This window comes from Salvelinus sp. IW2-2015, unplaced genomic scaffold, assembly GCF_002910315.2.
Source record: "Salvelinus sp. IW2-2015 unplaced genomic scaffold, ASM291031v2 Un_scaffold1173, whole genome shotgun sequence".
Taxonomy (NCBI): Eukaryota; Metazoa; Chordata; class Actinopteri; order Salmoniformes; family Salmonidae; genus Salvelinus; species Salvelinus sp. IW2-2015.
The window spans coordinates 344,570-357,066 of record NW_019942765.1 but is presented as its reverse complement, the minus strand read 5'-3'; the positions used below and the strand labels follow the sequence as shown (position 1 = coordinate 357,066).

At 41.6% G+C, this 12,497-nt stretch overlaps 1 protein-coding gene and 1 pseudogene across 1 annotated transcript in view; one reads left to right on the top strand and one right to left on the bottom strand.

Annotated features, from left to right (window-relative positions):
- The window catches only part of LOC112069970 (circadian locomoter output cycles protein kaput), a 10,413-nt gene extending 8,905 nt beyond the window's left edge, over positions 1-1,508 (top strand). The window contains exons 4-5 of the mRNA XM_024137372.2: positions 599-688; positions 1,443-1,508. Coding sequence (XP_023993140.2) covers positions 599-688; positions 1,443-1,484 — 132 coding nt within the window. The 3' untranslated portion in view covers positions 1,485-1,508. The remainder of the gene's footprint in view (positions 1-598; positions 689-1,442) is intronic.
- A 1,289-nt stretch (positions 1,509-2,797) lies between these two features.
- LOC112069969 (circadian locomoter output cycles protein kaput-like) lies at positions 2,798-11,666 on the bottom strand (annotated as a pseudogene).
- Positions 11,667-12,497: the final 831 nt, after the last annotated feature.

The window sequence follows — 12,497 nt, the reverse complement described above, 5'->3', positions numbered from 1 at the left end:
ACTACAGTACTACCCTAGTAATACTACTACAGTACTACCCTACTAATACTACTACAGTATTACCCTACTATTACTACTACTGTACTACCCTAGTAATACTACCCTACTATTACTAATATTACTACAGTATTACCCTACGATTACTACTACTGTACTACCCTAGTAATACTACTACAGTACTACCCTACTATTACTACCACTACTACAGTACTACCCTACTAGTACTATTACTACTACTACCACTACTGCAGTATCACCTTACTATTACAGTACTACCCTACTATTACTACTACTACTGCTTCTACAGTTCTATCCTACTTCTCCTACTACAGTACTACCCTACTATTACTAGGATAAACATTATCATCATTTAAACAGAGAACAGATGTGACAGGTATAGAATAAACATTATCATTCATTAACATTATTATTATATTACTGTAATGTTGTAGGCTCTAGATGGATTCTTCATAGTGATAATGACAGACTGGTTACAGTCATATTAACTCAGCTGTAATGTTGTAGGCTCTGGATGGATTCTTCATAGTGATAATGACAGACTGGTTAGAGTCATATTAACTCAGCTGTAATGTTGTAGGCTCTGGATGGATTCTTCATAGCGATAATGACAGACGGGAACATCATCTATGTCTCTGAGAGCGTGACCTCCTTGCTGGAACACCTGCCGGTGAGTAGGACTGTCTGTGTTTCGATTAGTACCACAATACTATTGGATAGAAGCGTTTGTTTACATTTGGTTCCAATGCATTGTACCAAGAGCAGCATTATCTGATATAATTTGACCAGGTAAGTTGACTGAGAACACATGATCATTTACAGCAACGACCTGGGGAAGAGTTACAGGGATGAGGGGAAAAATGAGTCAATTGGAAGCTGGGGATGATTAGGTGACCATGATGGTATGAGGGTCAGATTGGGAATTTAGCCAGGACACCGGGGTTAACACCCCTACTCTTACGATAAGTGTCATGGGATCTTTAGTGACCACAGAGAGTCAGGACACCTGTTTAACGTCCCTTACGAAAGACGGCACCCTACACGGGGCAATGTCCCCAATCACTGCCCTGGGGCATTATTTTTATTTAATTGTTTTAAGACCAGAAGAAAGAGTGCCTCCTACTGGCCCTTCAACACCACTTCCAGCAGCATCTGGTCTCCCATCCAGGGACCAATCAGGACAAACCTTGCTTAGCTTCTGAAACAAGCCAGCAGTGGGATGCAGGGTGGCGTGCTGCTGGCACGCAATTAACTAATTACAATTAATTTCTTATTCGTTTCCTAGGTTAAAAATGTACTTGGATGTTTGAAAGTGTTCAATAAAATGTTTCTATACCTTCCCCAGTTGTGTTGATTGAGCTCAACGTGTGGGTGTGTGGTGTGTGTGTGTGTGTGTGTGTGTGTGTGTGTGTGTTTTTCGCCAGTCGGACGCTGCAGGACAGAACCTGTTAAACTTCCTCCCCTGAATGATCACTCGGCGGTGTACAGGGGAGGCTTCGCTCGCAGAGACGCAGCCTGGCCGACCGCGCGCGGGCGTCGACAGAGAGTAACGCGTCAAGAGGGAGATAACGCGAGGACGCGCGACATCAAGATTGCACCATCTCATTGGCCGCGGCGCTATATTCTGTTCTCGCAAAGGGGGGGGTGGGGGGGGGCGGGAGACAACGGGGGGAGCGGGGGAGGGGGGAAAGAAAGGAGAGAGGATTTAAGGCAGCACGGCCATGATAGCTGAATGGAATGTAGAGTTGGGATGTAGGTTCTCGCAGTCTTGTGAGGTACTCGGGGGGGGCGGGGGTGGTCCGCGGGCTGCTCGGGGTCGGAGGGGGGGGGATATGTTTTAGCGAGGTAGGAAGGGGGAGGGCCGTGGTGTACGCGAACGCGGGGGGCAGGTGTGTGAGTGAGGAGGGGGGGGGGGGGGGAGGAGAGTTGTTAGACAGGGGTTGCGGAGTGGTGTCGGGCAGGTCCGACTGGGGGGAAGACACAGTGTCACAGAGCCATCGAGAGCAGCGGCAGGGGAGGAGGGACAGCACACGACACAACGCAACAAAAGGGGCGGGGTGGGGGGATACAGTAAGGGGGGGGGGGGTGGAGCCGTGAGAGTGCTCAGGCACGCGAAAACTGGGTGAAACGGTCTAGAAACATTTTTATTAAGCACTTTCAACATCCAGTACATTTTAACTAGGAAACGAATAAGAAATATTGTAATTAGTTAATTGATGCCAGCAGCACGCCCCTGCATCCCACTGCTGGCTTGTTTCAGAAGCTAAGCAAGGTTTGTCCTGATTGGTCCCTGGATGGGAGACCGAGTGCTGCTGGAAGTGGTGTTGAAGGGCAGTAGGAGGCCATCTTTCTTCTGGTCTTACTTTTTTATTTTTATTATTATATCCCAAGCCCAGGGCAGTGATTGGGGACATTGCCCTGTGTAGGGTGCCGTCTTTCGGATGGGACGTTAAACAGGTGTCCTGACTCTCTGTGGTCACTAAAGATCCCTTGGCATTTATCGTAGAGTAGGGGTGTTAACCCGGTGTCCTGGCTAATTCCCAATCTGACCCTCATACCATCATGGTCACCTAATCATCCCCAGCTTCCAATTGATCATTTTTTCCCTCATCCTGTACTCTTCCCAGGTCGTTGCTGTAAATGATATGTGTTCCCAGTACTTACCTGGTCAAATTATATCAGATAATGCTGCTTCTGGTACAATGCATTGGAACCAAATGTAAACAACGCTTCTATCCAATAGTATTGTGGTACTAATCGAAACACAGAACAGTCCTACTCACCGGCAGGTGTCCAGTAAGGAGGTCACGCTCTCAGAGACATAGATGATGTTCCCGTCTGTCATTATCGCTATGAAGAATCCATCTAGAGCCTACAACATTACGGTTGAGTTATATGACTGTAACCAGTCTGTCATTATCGCTATGAAGAATCCATCAGAGCCTACAACATTACAGCTGAGTTATATGACTGTAACCAGTCTGTCATTATCGCTGTGAAGAATCCATCTAGAGCCTACAACATATCAGCTGAGTTAATATGACTGTAACCAGTCTGTACAGTATTACTCTGTAGTAGTAATATTAGGGTAGTACTGTAGCGTAGTAATAGTGGGTAATTGACATAGTAGTATTGTTTATAGTTGGTAGTACTGTAATAGTAATAGTAGGGTAGTACTGTAGTGAATAGTAGGTAGTACTGTGTATATGTATCAGTAGAGTAGTACTGTAGTAATTATTAGTAATGAGTAGGGTATGTACTGTTGTAGTAGTAGTGAGTATCACTGTAGTGTATATGTTAATAGTAGAGTAATACTGTAGTAATAGTAGGGTAGTACTGTTGTACGTGTAGTAGGGTAGTACTTAGTAGTATTGTTAATAGTAGAGTATACTGTAGTAATATCGTAATAGTAGGGTAGTACTGTTGTAGTAGTTAGGGTAGTACTGTTGTAGTATTGTTAATAGTAGAGTAACACTATAGTAATATTAGTAATAGTAGGGTAGTACTGTTGTAGTAGTAGTAGTAGGGTAGTACTGTAGTAGTATTGTTAATAGAGAGTAAAACTGTAGTAATATTAGTAATAGTAGGGTAGTACTGTAGTAGTAGTAGTAGTAGTAGGGTGGTACTGTAGTAGTATTGGTAATACCAGGGTAGTACTATAGTAGTAATACTGTAGTAATATTGTGTAGTATTAGTAATAGTAGGGTAGTATTAGTAGGGTAGTACAGTAGTAGTAATAGTAGGGTAATACTGTCGTAATATTAGTAATAGTGGTAGTACTGTAGTAGTAATACTAGGGTAGTACTGTAGTAATATTAGTAATAGTAGGGTAGTAGCAGTAGTAGTATTACTAGGGTAGTACTGTAGTAGTATTACTAGGGTAGTACAGTAGTAGTAATCGTAGGGTAATACTGTATAATATTAGTAATAGTAGGGTAGTACTGTAGTAGTAATCTAGGGTAGTACTGTAGTAATATTAGTAATAGTAGGGTAGTATGTAGTTAGTATTACTAGGGTAGTACAAGTAGTAGTAATCGTAGGGTAGTACAGTAGTAATATTAGTAATAGTGGGGTAGTACTGTAGTAGTATTACTAGGGTAATACAGTAGTAGTAATCGTAGGGTAATGTGTGTATCTCACCTCCAGCATGAGCTGGGTGAACTCCTCGTGCTAAGGAACGGAGGTTTCCAGTCCTGTCTGATCTCACTGGACTCAGACTGAGCAGAGGTCTCTGTTTAGAGACACATACACATTATAGTGATCAGAAATATACATGAGAATACACACATTATAGGTGTTCAGAAATATACATGAGAATACACACATTATAGTGTTCAGAAATATACATGAGAATACACACATTATAGTGGTCAGAAATATACATGAGAATACACACTTATACTATACAAGAAATATACATCCGAACACACACATTATAGTGATCAGAAATATACATGAGAATACACACATAGTGATCAGAAATATACATGAGAATACACAATATACTATACACGAAATATACATCCGAATACACCATTTATACAACACGGTCAACATCTGATCCTGATAAGATCATAAAAGGGACCTTCACGGTAAACTACTGATCCTGATAGAGCATTAAAGGACCTTCACCAGTCAACTACTGACCCTGATAAGAGCATAAAGGGACCTTCACCAGTCACACTACTGGATCCTGATAAAGATAATAATGGGACCTCACCAGTCAACTACTGATCCTGATAAGAGCATAAAGGGACCTTCACAGTCACTTCTGATCTGATAAGAGCATAAAGGGACTTCACAGTCAACTACTGACCCTGATAAGAGCATAAAGGGACCTTCACCAGTCAAGTACTGATCCTGATAAGAGCATAAAGGGACTTCACCGGTCAACTAGTGATCCTGATAAGATCATAAAGGGACCTTCACAAGTACCTAAAATACTCTATTTTAAAACACAATTTGCTCCTCATATACTCAGTGCTAACTCATTAATAATGTAAGTATTCATGACATTACTCAATATGATTTACATTTGTCAGTTATATGTCAATGAACTCTCAAAGCAACAGTTCTGTTTGTTTTACATTCATCACAAAACAGGAAGTAGAAAAAGAAATGGTAGTAAAGGGGACGGGTACGTGTGTGTTTACACAGGAGTCGATGCTCTTCTGCAGGATGGTGGACTTGTCCATCTTGCGTGTGATGCCAGGCAACATGGTCCCCAGCTCCTTGATGAGAGACATTGAACTGGTCGCGTCTTTCTTCTCTGACTTGTTACGGGACACGCTGTGGATTACAATAGATTACAGATTAGATTACAATGGAATATACTTTAAAAAGACCTTTCAATGAAGAATAGAATTGGAGAGTTTCTAGCCCTTTTTATCAGTTGGGTAGTTACAATATTCATCTACAGTCACACTGAATGGCAACATGTTCACTGTTTCAGATAATCAGGGTCTTAGTGATTAGTTATGTGATTCAGTTTGTGTGTTAGTCCCGTTTTCAGCTATCAGGGTCTTAGTGATTAGTTATGTGATCCGCTGTGTGTTGTCCTGTGTGTTAGTCCTGTTTCAGCTAATCAGGGTCTTAGTGATTAGTTATGTGATTCAGTTGTGTTGTTAGGTTTCAGCTAATCAGGGTCTTAGTGATTAGTTATGTGATTCAGATGTGTGTTTAGTCCTTGTGTGTTAGTCCTGTTTCAAGCTAATGCAGGGTCTTAGTGATTAGTTATATGAATCAGCTGTGTGTTGTGTTAGTCCTGTTTCAGCTAATCAGGGTCTTGTGATTAGTTGTGTGAATCAGCTGTGTGTTGTCCCATTTCAGCTAATCAGGGTCTTTAGTGATTAGTTATGTGACGTCAGCTATGTGGTTAGTCCTGTTTCAGCTAATCAGGGTCTTAGTGATTAGTTATGTGACTCTGCTGTGTGTTAGTCCTGTTTCAGCTAATCAGGGGTCTTAGTGATTAGTTATGTGACTCAGCTGTGTGTTAGTCCTGTTTCAGCTAAATCAGGTCTTAGTGATTAGTTTGTGAATCAGTGTGTGTTAGTGCCGTTTCGAGTAATCAGGGCTTAGTGATTAGTTGTTATGTGAATCGCTGTGTGTTAGTCCTGTTTCAGCTAATCCGCGGTCTTTGTGATTAGTTGTGTGATTCAGCTGTGTGTTAGTCCTGTTTAGCTAATCAAGGTCTTAGTGATTAGTTTGTGAATCAGCTGTGTGTTAGTCCTGTTTCACGCTAATCAGGGTCTTAGTGATTGGTTGTGTTAGTCCTGTTTCAGCTAATCAGGGTCTTAGTGATTGGTTGTGTTAGTCCTGTTTCAGCTAATCCGGGTCTTAGTGATTAGTTATGTGATCAGCTGTGTGTTGTAGACCCGTTTCAGCTAATCAGGGTCTTAGTGATTAGTTGGTTGTGTGAATCCGCTTGTGTTGTTAGTCCTGTTTCAGCTAATCCGGGTCTTAGTGATTAGTTATGTGAATCAGCTGTGTGTTAGACCCGTTTCAGCTAATCAGGGTCTGTGATTAGTTGTGTGAATCCGCTGTGTGTTAGTCCTGTTTCAGCTAATCAGGGTCTTAGTGATTAGTTGTTTATGGTGATCGCTGTGTGTGTAGTACCTGTGTGTTAGTCCTGTTTCAGCTAATCAGGGTCTTAGTGATTGGTTGTGTTAGTCCTGTTTCAGCTAATCAGGGTCTTAGTGATTAGTTGTGAGAATCAGCTGTGTGTTAGTCCTGTGTGTTAGTCCCGTTTCAGCTAATCAGGGTCTTCGTGTTAGTCGTGATACGGAGGTCATGGTGGTGATGTCATGGTGGTGAGGTCTCACCGTTTTGCTTTGTCCTTGTCATCTTCTTCCATCGACCCATCGAAGATGCTAGAATCATCCCTGAGAAAGGACAAGGCTTTAGGGTTACGTTTGAAATAAATCATCTGGAGATAGTTATCATTATTATAACATTTAACAATATGTCATCCTGAGTGTGTGTGAGAGAGAGAGAGAGAGACAGAGAAAGAGAGAGAGAGAGAGAAAATGGGACAGAGAGAAAGAGATGAGGAGAGAGAGACAGAGAGAGACATATTAGATTGTGAGAGGGAGAGAGAGAGAAAATGGAAGAGAAAGAGATTGAGAGAGAGAGAGGAAGAGAGAGTGAGAGAGAGGAAGAGAGACAGAGTGATTGTGTGAGAGAGAGGAAGAGAGACAGAGCGTGATTGTGAGAGAGAGGAAGAGAGAGTGAGAGAGAGAGAGGAAGAGAGAGTGAGAGAGAGAGAGAGAGTGAGAGAGAGAGAGGTGTTGTAGTTTAGAAGAAGTGTTATCCTAGTCAGTGGGTGAGAGGGAGTAACAGCTAGTATTTCTGAATGTGTACTACAGTAGGGGACAGTGTGTGTTATACCCTATGCTTGATGTCATGACTGGCTGTTGTTCAGGACTGTGGCTGCAGTGAAACAGTCTTTAGGCCTGAGGTAGTCATTTGGAAGAGGACCTGGAAGGATCAGCGAGAACCGTGAATTAACATCATTCATCATCCATCCATCCATAATACACAGTGAATAACCATATCATCCATCCATAATACAGTGAATAACCACATCATCCATCCATAACACACAGTGAATAACCATATCATCCATCCACAATACACAGTGAATAACCACATCATCCATCCATAACACACTACACAGTGAATAACCACATCATCCATCCCCAACAAATACACAGTGAATAACCACATCATCCATCCATCCACAATACACAGTGAATGAACCACATCATCCATCCATAACACACAGTGAATAACCACATCATCCATCCATTAACACACTACACAGTTGAATAACCACATCATCCATCCATAACACACAGTGAATAACCACATCATCCATCCATAAACACACTACAAAGTGAACTAACCACATACATTCCATCCATAACACACAGTGAATAACCACATCATCCATCCAAACACACAGTGAATAACCACATCATCCATCCATAACACTACACAGTGAATAACCACATCATCCATCCATAAACACACTACAAGTGAATAACCACATCATCCATCCATAACACACTACACAGTGAATAAACCACATCATCCATCCATAACACACTACACAGTGAATAACCACATCATCCATCCATAACACACTACACAGTGACTACCACACATCATCCATCCATAACACACTACACAGTGAATAACCACATCATCCATCCATAACACACTACACACAGTGAATAACCACATCATCCATCCATAACACCACTACCAAGTGAAACCACATCATCCATCCATAATTACACTACACAGTGACTAACCACATCATCCATCCATAATACACAGTGAATAACCACATCACCATCCATTAACCCACAGTGAATAACCACATCATCCATCCATAACACACTACACAGTGACTAACACACCATCCATCCATAATACACAGTGAATAACCACATCATCCATCCATAACCACACTACACAGTGAATAACCACATTCATCCATCCATAACACACCTACACAGTGAATAACCCACATCATCCATCCATAACACACAGTGGAATAACCACATCATCCATCCATGTCATCCATTAACACATACAGGTCCATTTGTAAATCCCTCCACATTCCCATGAAAACAGCTCATCCATCCTATCCAGACGTCCTGTATAAAAACCCATTTCCTCCATCAATAAGACTGTACTGGGGCTCGGCAACCAGCGTCGACGTGGAGGACACATACAGCCGTGTTCTAATAGGCCCATGCAACGCCCACCAGCAACCACTATTCAGTCACACAGCACATATAGGGTTTCAGTAACTGTCATTACTGTGTGTATCCTCTAATGAAGCATCTGTCTGTTCTGTCTGTCTGTCTGTCTTTACCCCACTGCAGCCTGTGTGTGTGGACACAGTTTCAGCTCGCTCTCAGGGGTTGTGGTGGTGGGGTCAGGGGTTAAAGGTGACTCTGAGGTCACCTTCTATCATCTCTGGACACCAGACGCTGGGCCCAACACGTCCATCACGCCACCCTGCAGCACACCACAAATTACACTGTCATTTTTACCCCTCTATTAAAAACATCATATTATAAATATCCCCAATCGATGACCATTTTAGGCCAAGAACATGAATGTGTTAATACAAACACATCGCACATAACATCTCTGTTCATCATCTGACAAACATTCTCTGTCATCTCACATAACATCTCTGTTCATCATCTGACAATAACATCTCTGTTCATCATCTGACAACATCTCTGTTCATCATCTGAACATTAACATCTGCTGTTCATATCTGACCATAACATCTCTGTTCATCATCTGACATAAACATCTCTGTTCATCATCTGACATAAATCTCTGATTTCATCATTGACATAACATCTGCTGTTCATATCTGACATAACACTCTGTTCCTCATCTGACATAACATCTTCTGTTCCTCATCTGACAAACATCTCGGTTCCTCATCTGACATAACATCTCGTTCATATTCTGAACATAACAATCTCTATTCAATCATCTGACATAAATCTCTCTTCCTCACTCACATAAACATCTCTGTTTTCATCATCTGACATAACATCTCTCTTCCCTCATCTGACATAACATCTCTGTTCTCATCTGACATAACATCTCTGTTCATCAATCTGACATTCAAATTCTCATTCCGATCATCTGACATACCATCCTTTCATCATCTCACATAACATCTCTGTTCATCATCTGACATACATCACTGTTCATTCATCTACATAACATCTCTGTTCATCATCTGACATAACATCTCTTATTCCTCATCTGGACATAACATCTCTATTCATCATCTGACTTAATCATCTCTGTTCATCATCTCACATAACATCCTGTCGTCATCATCTGAATAACATCTCTTTCATCATCTGACGATAACATCTCGTATTCCTCATCTGACATTAACATCTCTGTTCATCATCTGACATTAAACATCTCTGTTCATCATCTGACAGTAAACATCTCTGTTATCATGCTACGACATAACATCTCTGTTCATCATCTGAACCATAACAATCTCTGTGTCATCATCTGAATAACATTCTTCTGGTTCATCATCTCACATAACATCTCTATTCCTCAATTGGACATAACATCTCTGTGTCATCATCTAGACATAAACATCTCTCGTTAATCATCTGACATAACAAATCTCTATCATCATCTGACATATAACATCTCTGGTTTTCACATGTATAAAAGATGGTCAAAGAGGCTTTACAACTCATGACCATGTAGTTAGAGACCAGCGTCATGTGATTGGAAGGTTGGGGGTTCAGGTCAGTTAAACAGCAGAGTGGAACAATGGGACCTGTTGCCTTCTCTGCTTGACACTTGAGTATGGAAGTAGATGGATTGGGGGAGGTAAGGCCCTGTAATAGGACCTTAAGTGGTATGTACCTGTCCAGGGGTGTCTGTACAAATCAAGCGCCCTCGATCACGACAGACATCAGGAGATAGAGACTAGTGTCCCTGATCCAGGGGGCGTCCCTTGTACATCAAGCTGCCTCCACACTACAGCAACAGGATATAGACTAGTGTCCTGTCCAGGGGGTGTCCTGTTACATTCAAGCTCGCCGCACTTACAAAACAGGGACACCATCACTCTACCAGGGAGATCCCATCTACTTTGATGACAGAGCATTCTCTCTTTTTGTTTAAAACTGTTGAAAATGGGGGTCTTTAGGCTGGATATATGAAACCACAACGCAGGTCACAACTGTGCAGATAAAATAGTTGCTTCATAACGACCAAACACACTTTCCAAATGTATATAAATGTGCAACGTGAACCCTCGCCGAGGAAACCAACAGACATTTAAAATGGCAGACATAATACTAAAAACATACATCAGACATTTAATAGTAGGGAAAACGTATCTAGGGAGAAACGAATTCTCCTGCTTCAAAAGACAAGGGCAGCTCTAGTAGCACGAGGTCAGCCACCTGATTCAAATATGACTCCAATCAAGCCCTTGATGAACTCAAATCAGGTGTTGGCACTGGAACAAGAGGCTGCGATATATCGTTATACTACACTGAAACAAAATATAAACGCGACGTTTAAAGTGTTGGTCCCATGTTTCATGAGCTGAAATAAAATATCCCAGAAATGTTTCATACGCACAAAAAGCTTATTTCAAATTTTAAGGCACTGCATCTTTGTGCTAGAGACGTCACTACAGACCCTGGTTCGATCATTGGCTGTATCACAACCGGCCGTGATTGGGAGTCCCRTAGGATCAGCGCACAATWGGCCCAGCGTCGTCCGGGTTAGGGTTTGACCGGGGTAGGCCGTCATTGTAAATAAGAATTTGTTCTTAACCGACTTGCCTAGTTAAATAAAAGGTCAACTAAAKAAAGAAAACAAATTGTTGCATCATTCACCCGCCGTCATCACCTCATGTTTCAGCACGATAATGCGCCAGCCCGTGTCGCAAGAATATGTACACAATTCCTGGAAGCTGTAAAATGTCCTAATACTTCCATGGCCCCGCATACTCACCAGACATGTTACCCAAATGAACATGTTTGGATGGTCTAGTAGGACGTGTACGACAGTGTTCCAGTTCCCGCCAACTTCGCCGAACCATTGATTAGGAAGTGGGGCAACTTGCCGCAAATGTGGGATTAAAAAAAAATATGACCTTTCATTTAACTTAGCAAGTCAGTTATTAAGAACACATTCTTATGACGGCCTGGAACAGTGGGTTCCTGCGGTGTTCAGGGATAAACAACATATTTTCACCTAGTCAGCTCGGTGAAAACAGCCTTCCGTTTACTAGCCCAACGCATAACCACTAAACTACCTGCGCCCAATGAATCACTGACTTGGCTGTCACTTCCACACAGAAGACAACTGCATTGGTATCAATATATTTGATTTAAATGTAACTTTAAATGTCTCTTTATATATTAAGGAACACCTAACATCCAAAGGTACATCATGAGGTTAGAGTGAGATCTTTCAGATCCAAAGGCCCAACTGACTGGAATCATTACCTATAAAAATCAGGGCATAAAAATCACACAGTCAATTTAAGAAAACTTTTTTTCAAATGTGAAGAACAAACTTTTTTTTTTTTAACTAATAGAAACATCACCATGTGAAAACATTTGTAAATGTACGTATATATTATAGGTAGGGTGAATTTTATACTGAAGAAAAATATAAACGCAACATGCAACAATTTCAGAGATTTTACTGAGTTACAGTTCATCAGGAAACAGCAATTAAATACATTCATTAGGCCCTAATCTAAGGATTTCACATGACTGGGAATACAGATATGATCTGTTGGTCACAGATACCTTGATAAAAAGGTAGGGGCGTGAATCAGAAAACCAGTCCGTTTCTGGTGTGACCACAATTTTCCTCGTGCAGCGCGACTCATCTCCTTCACATAAGGTGATCAGGCTGTTGATGTTTTGTGGCCTTGGAAC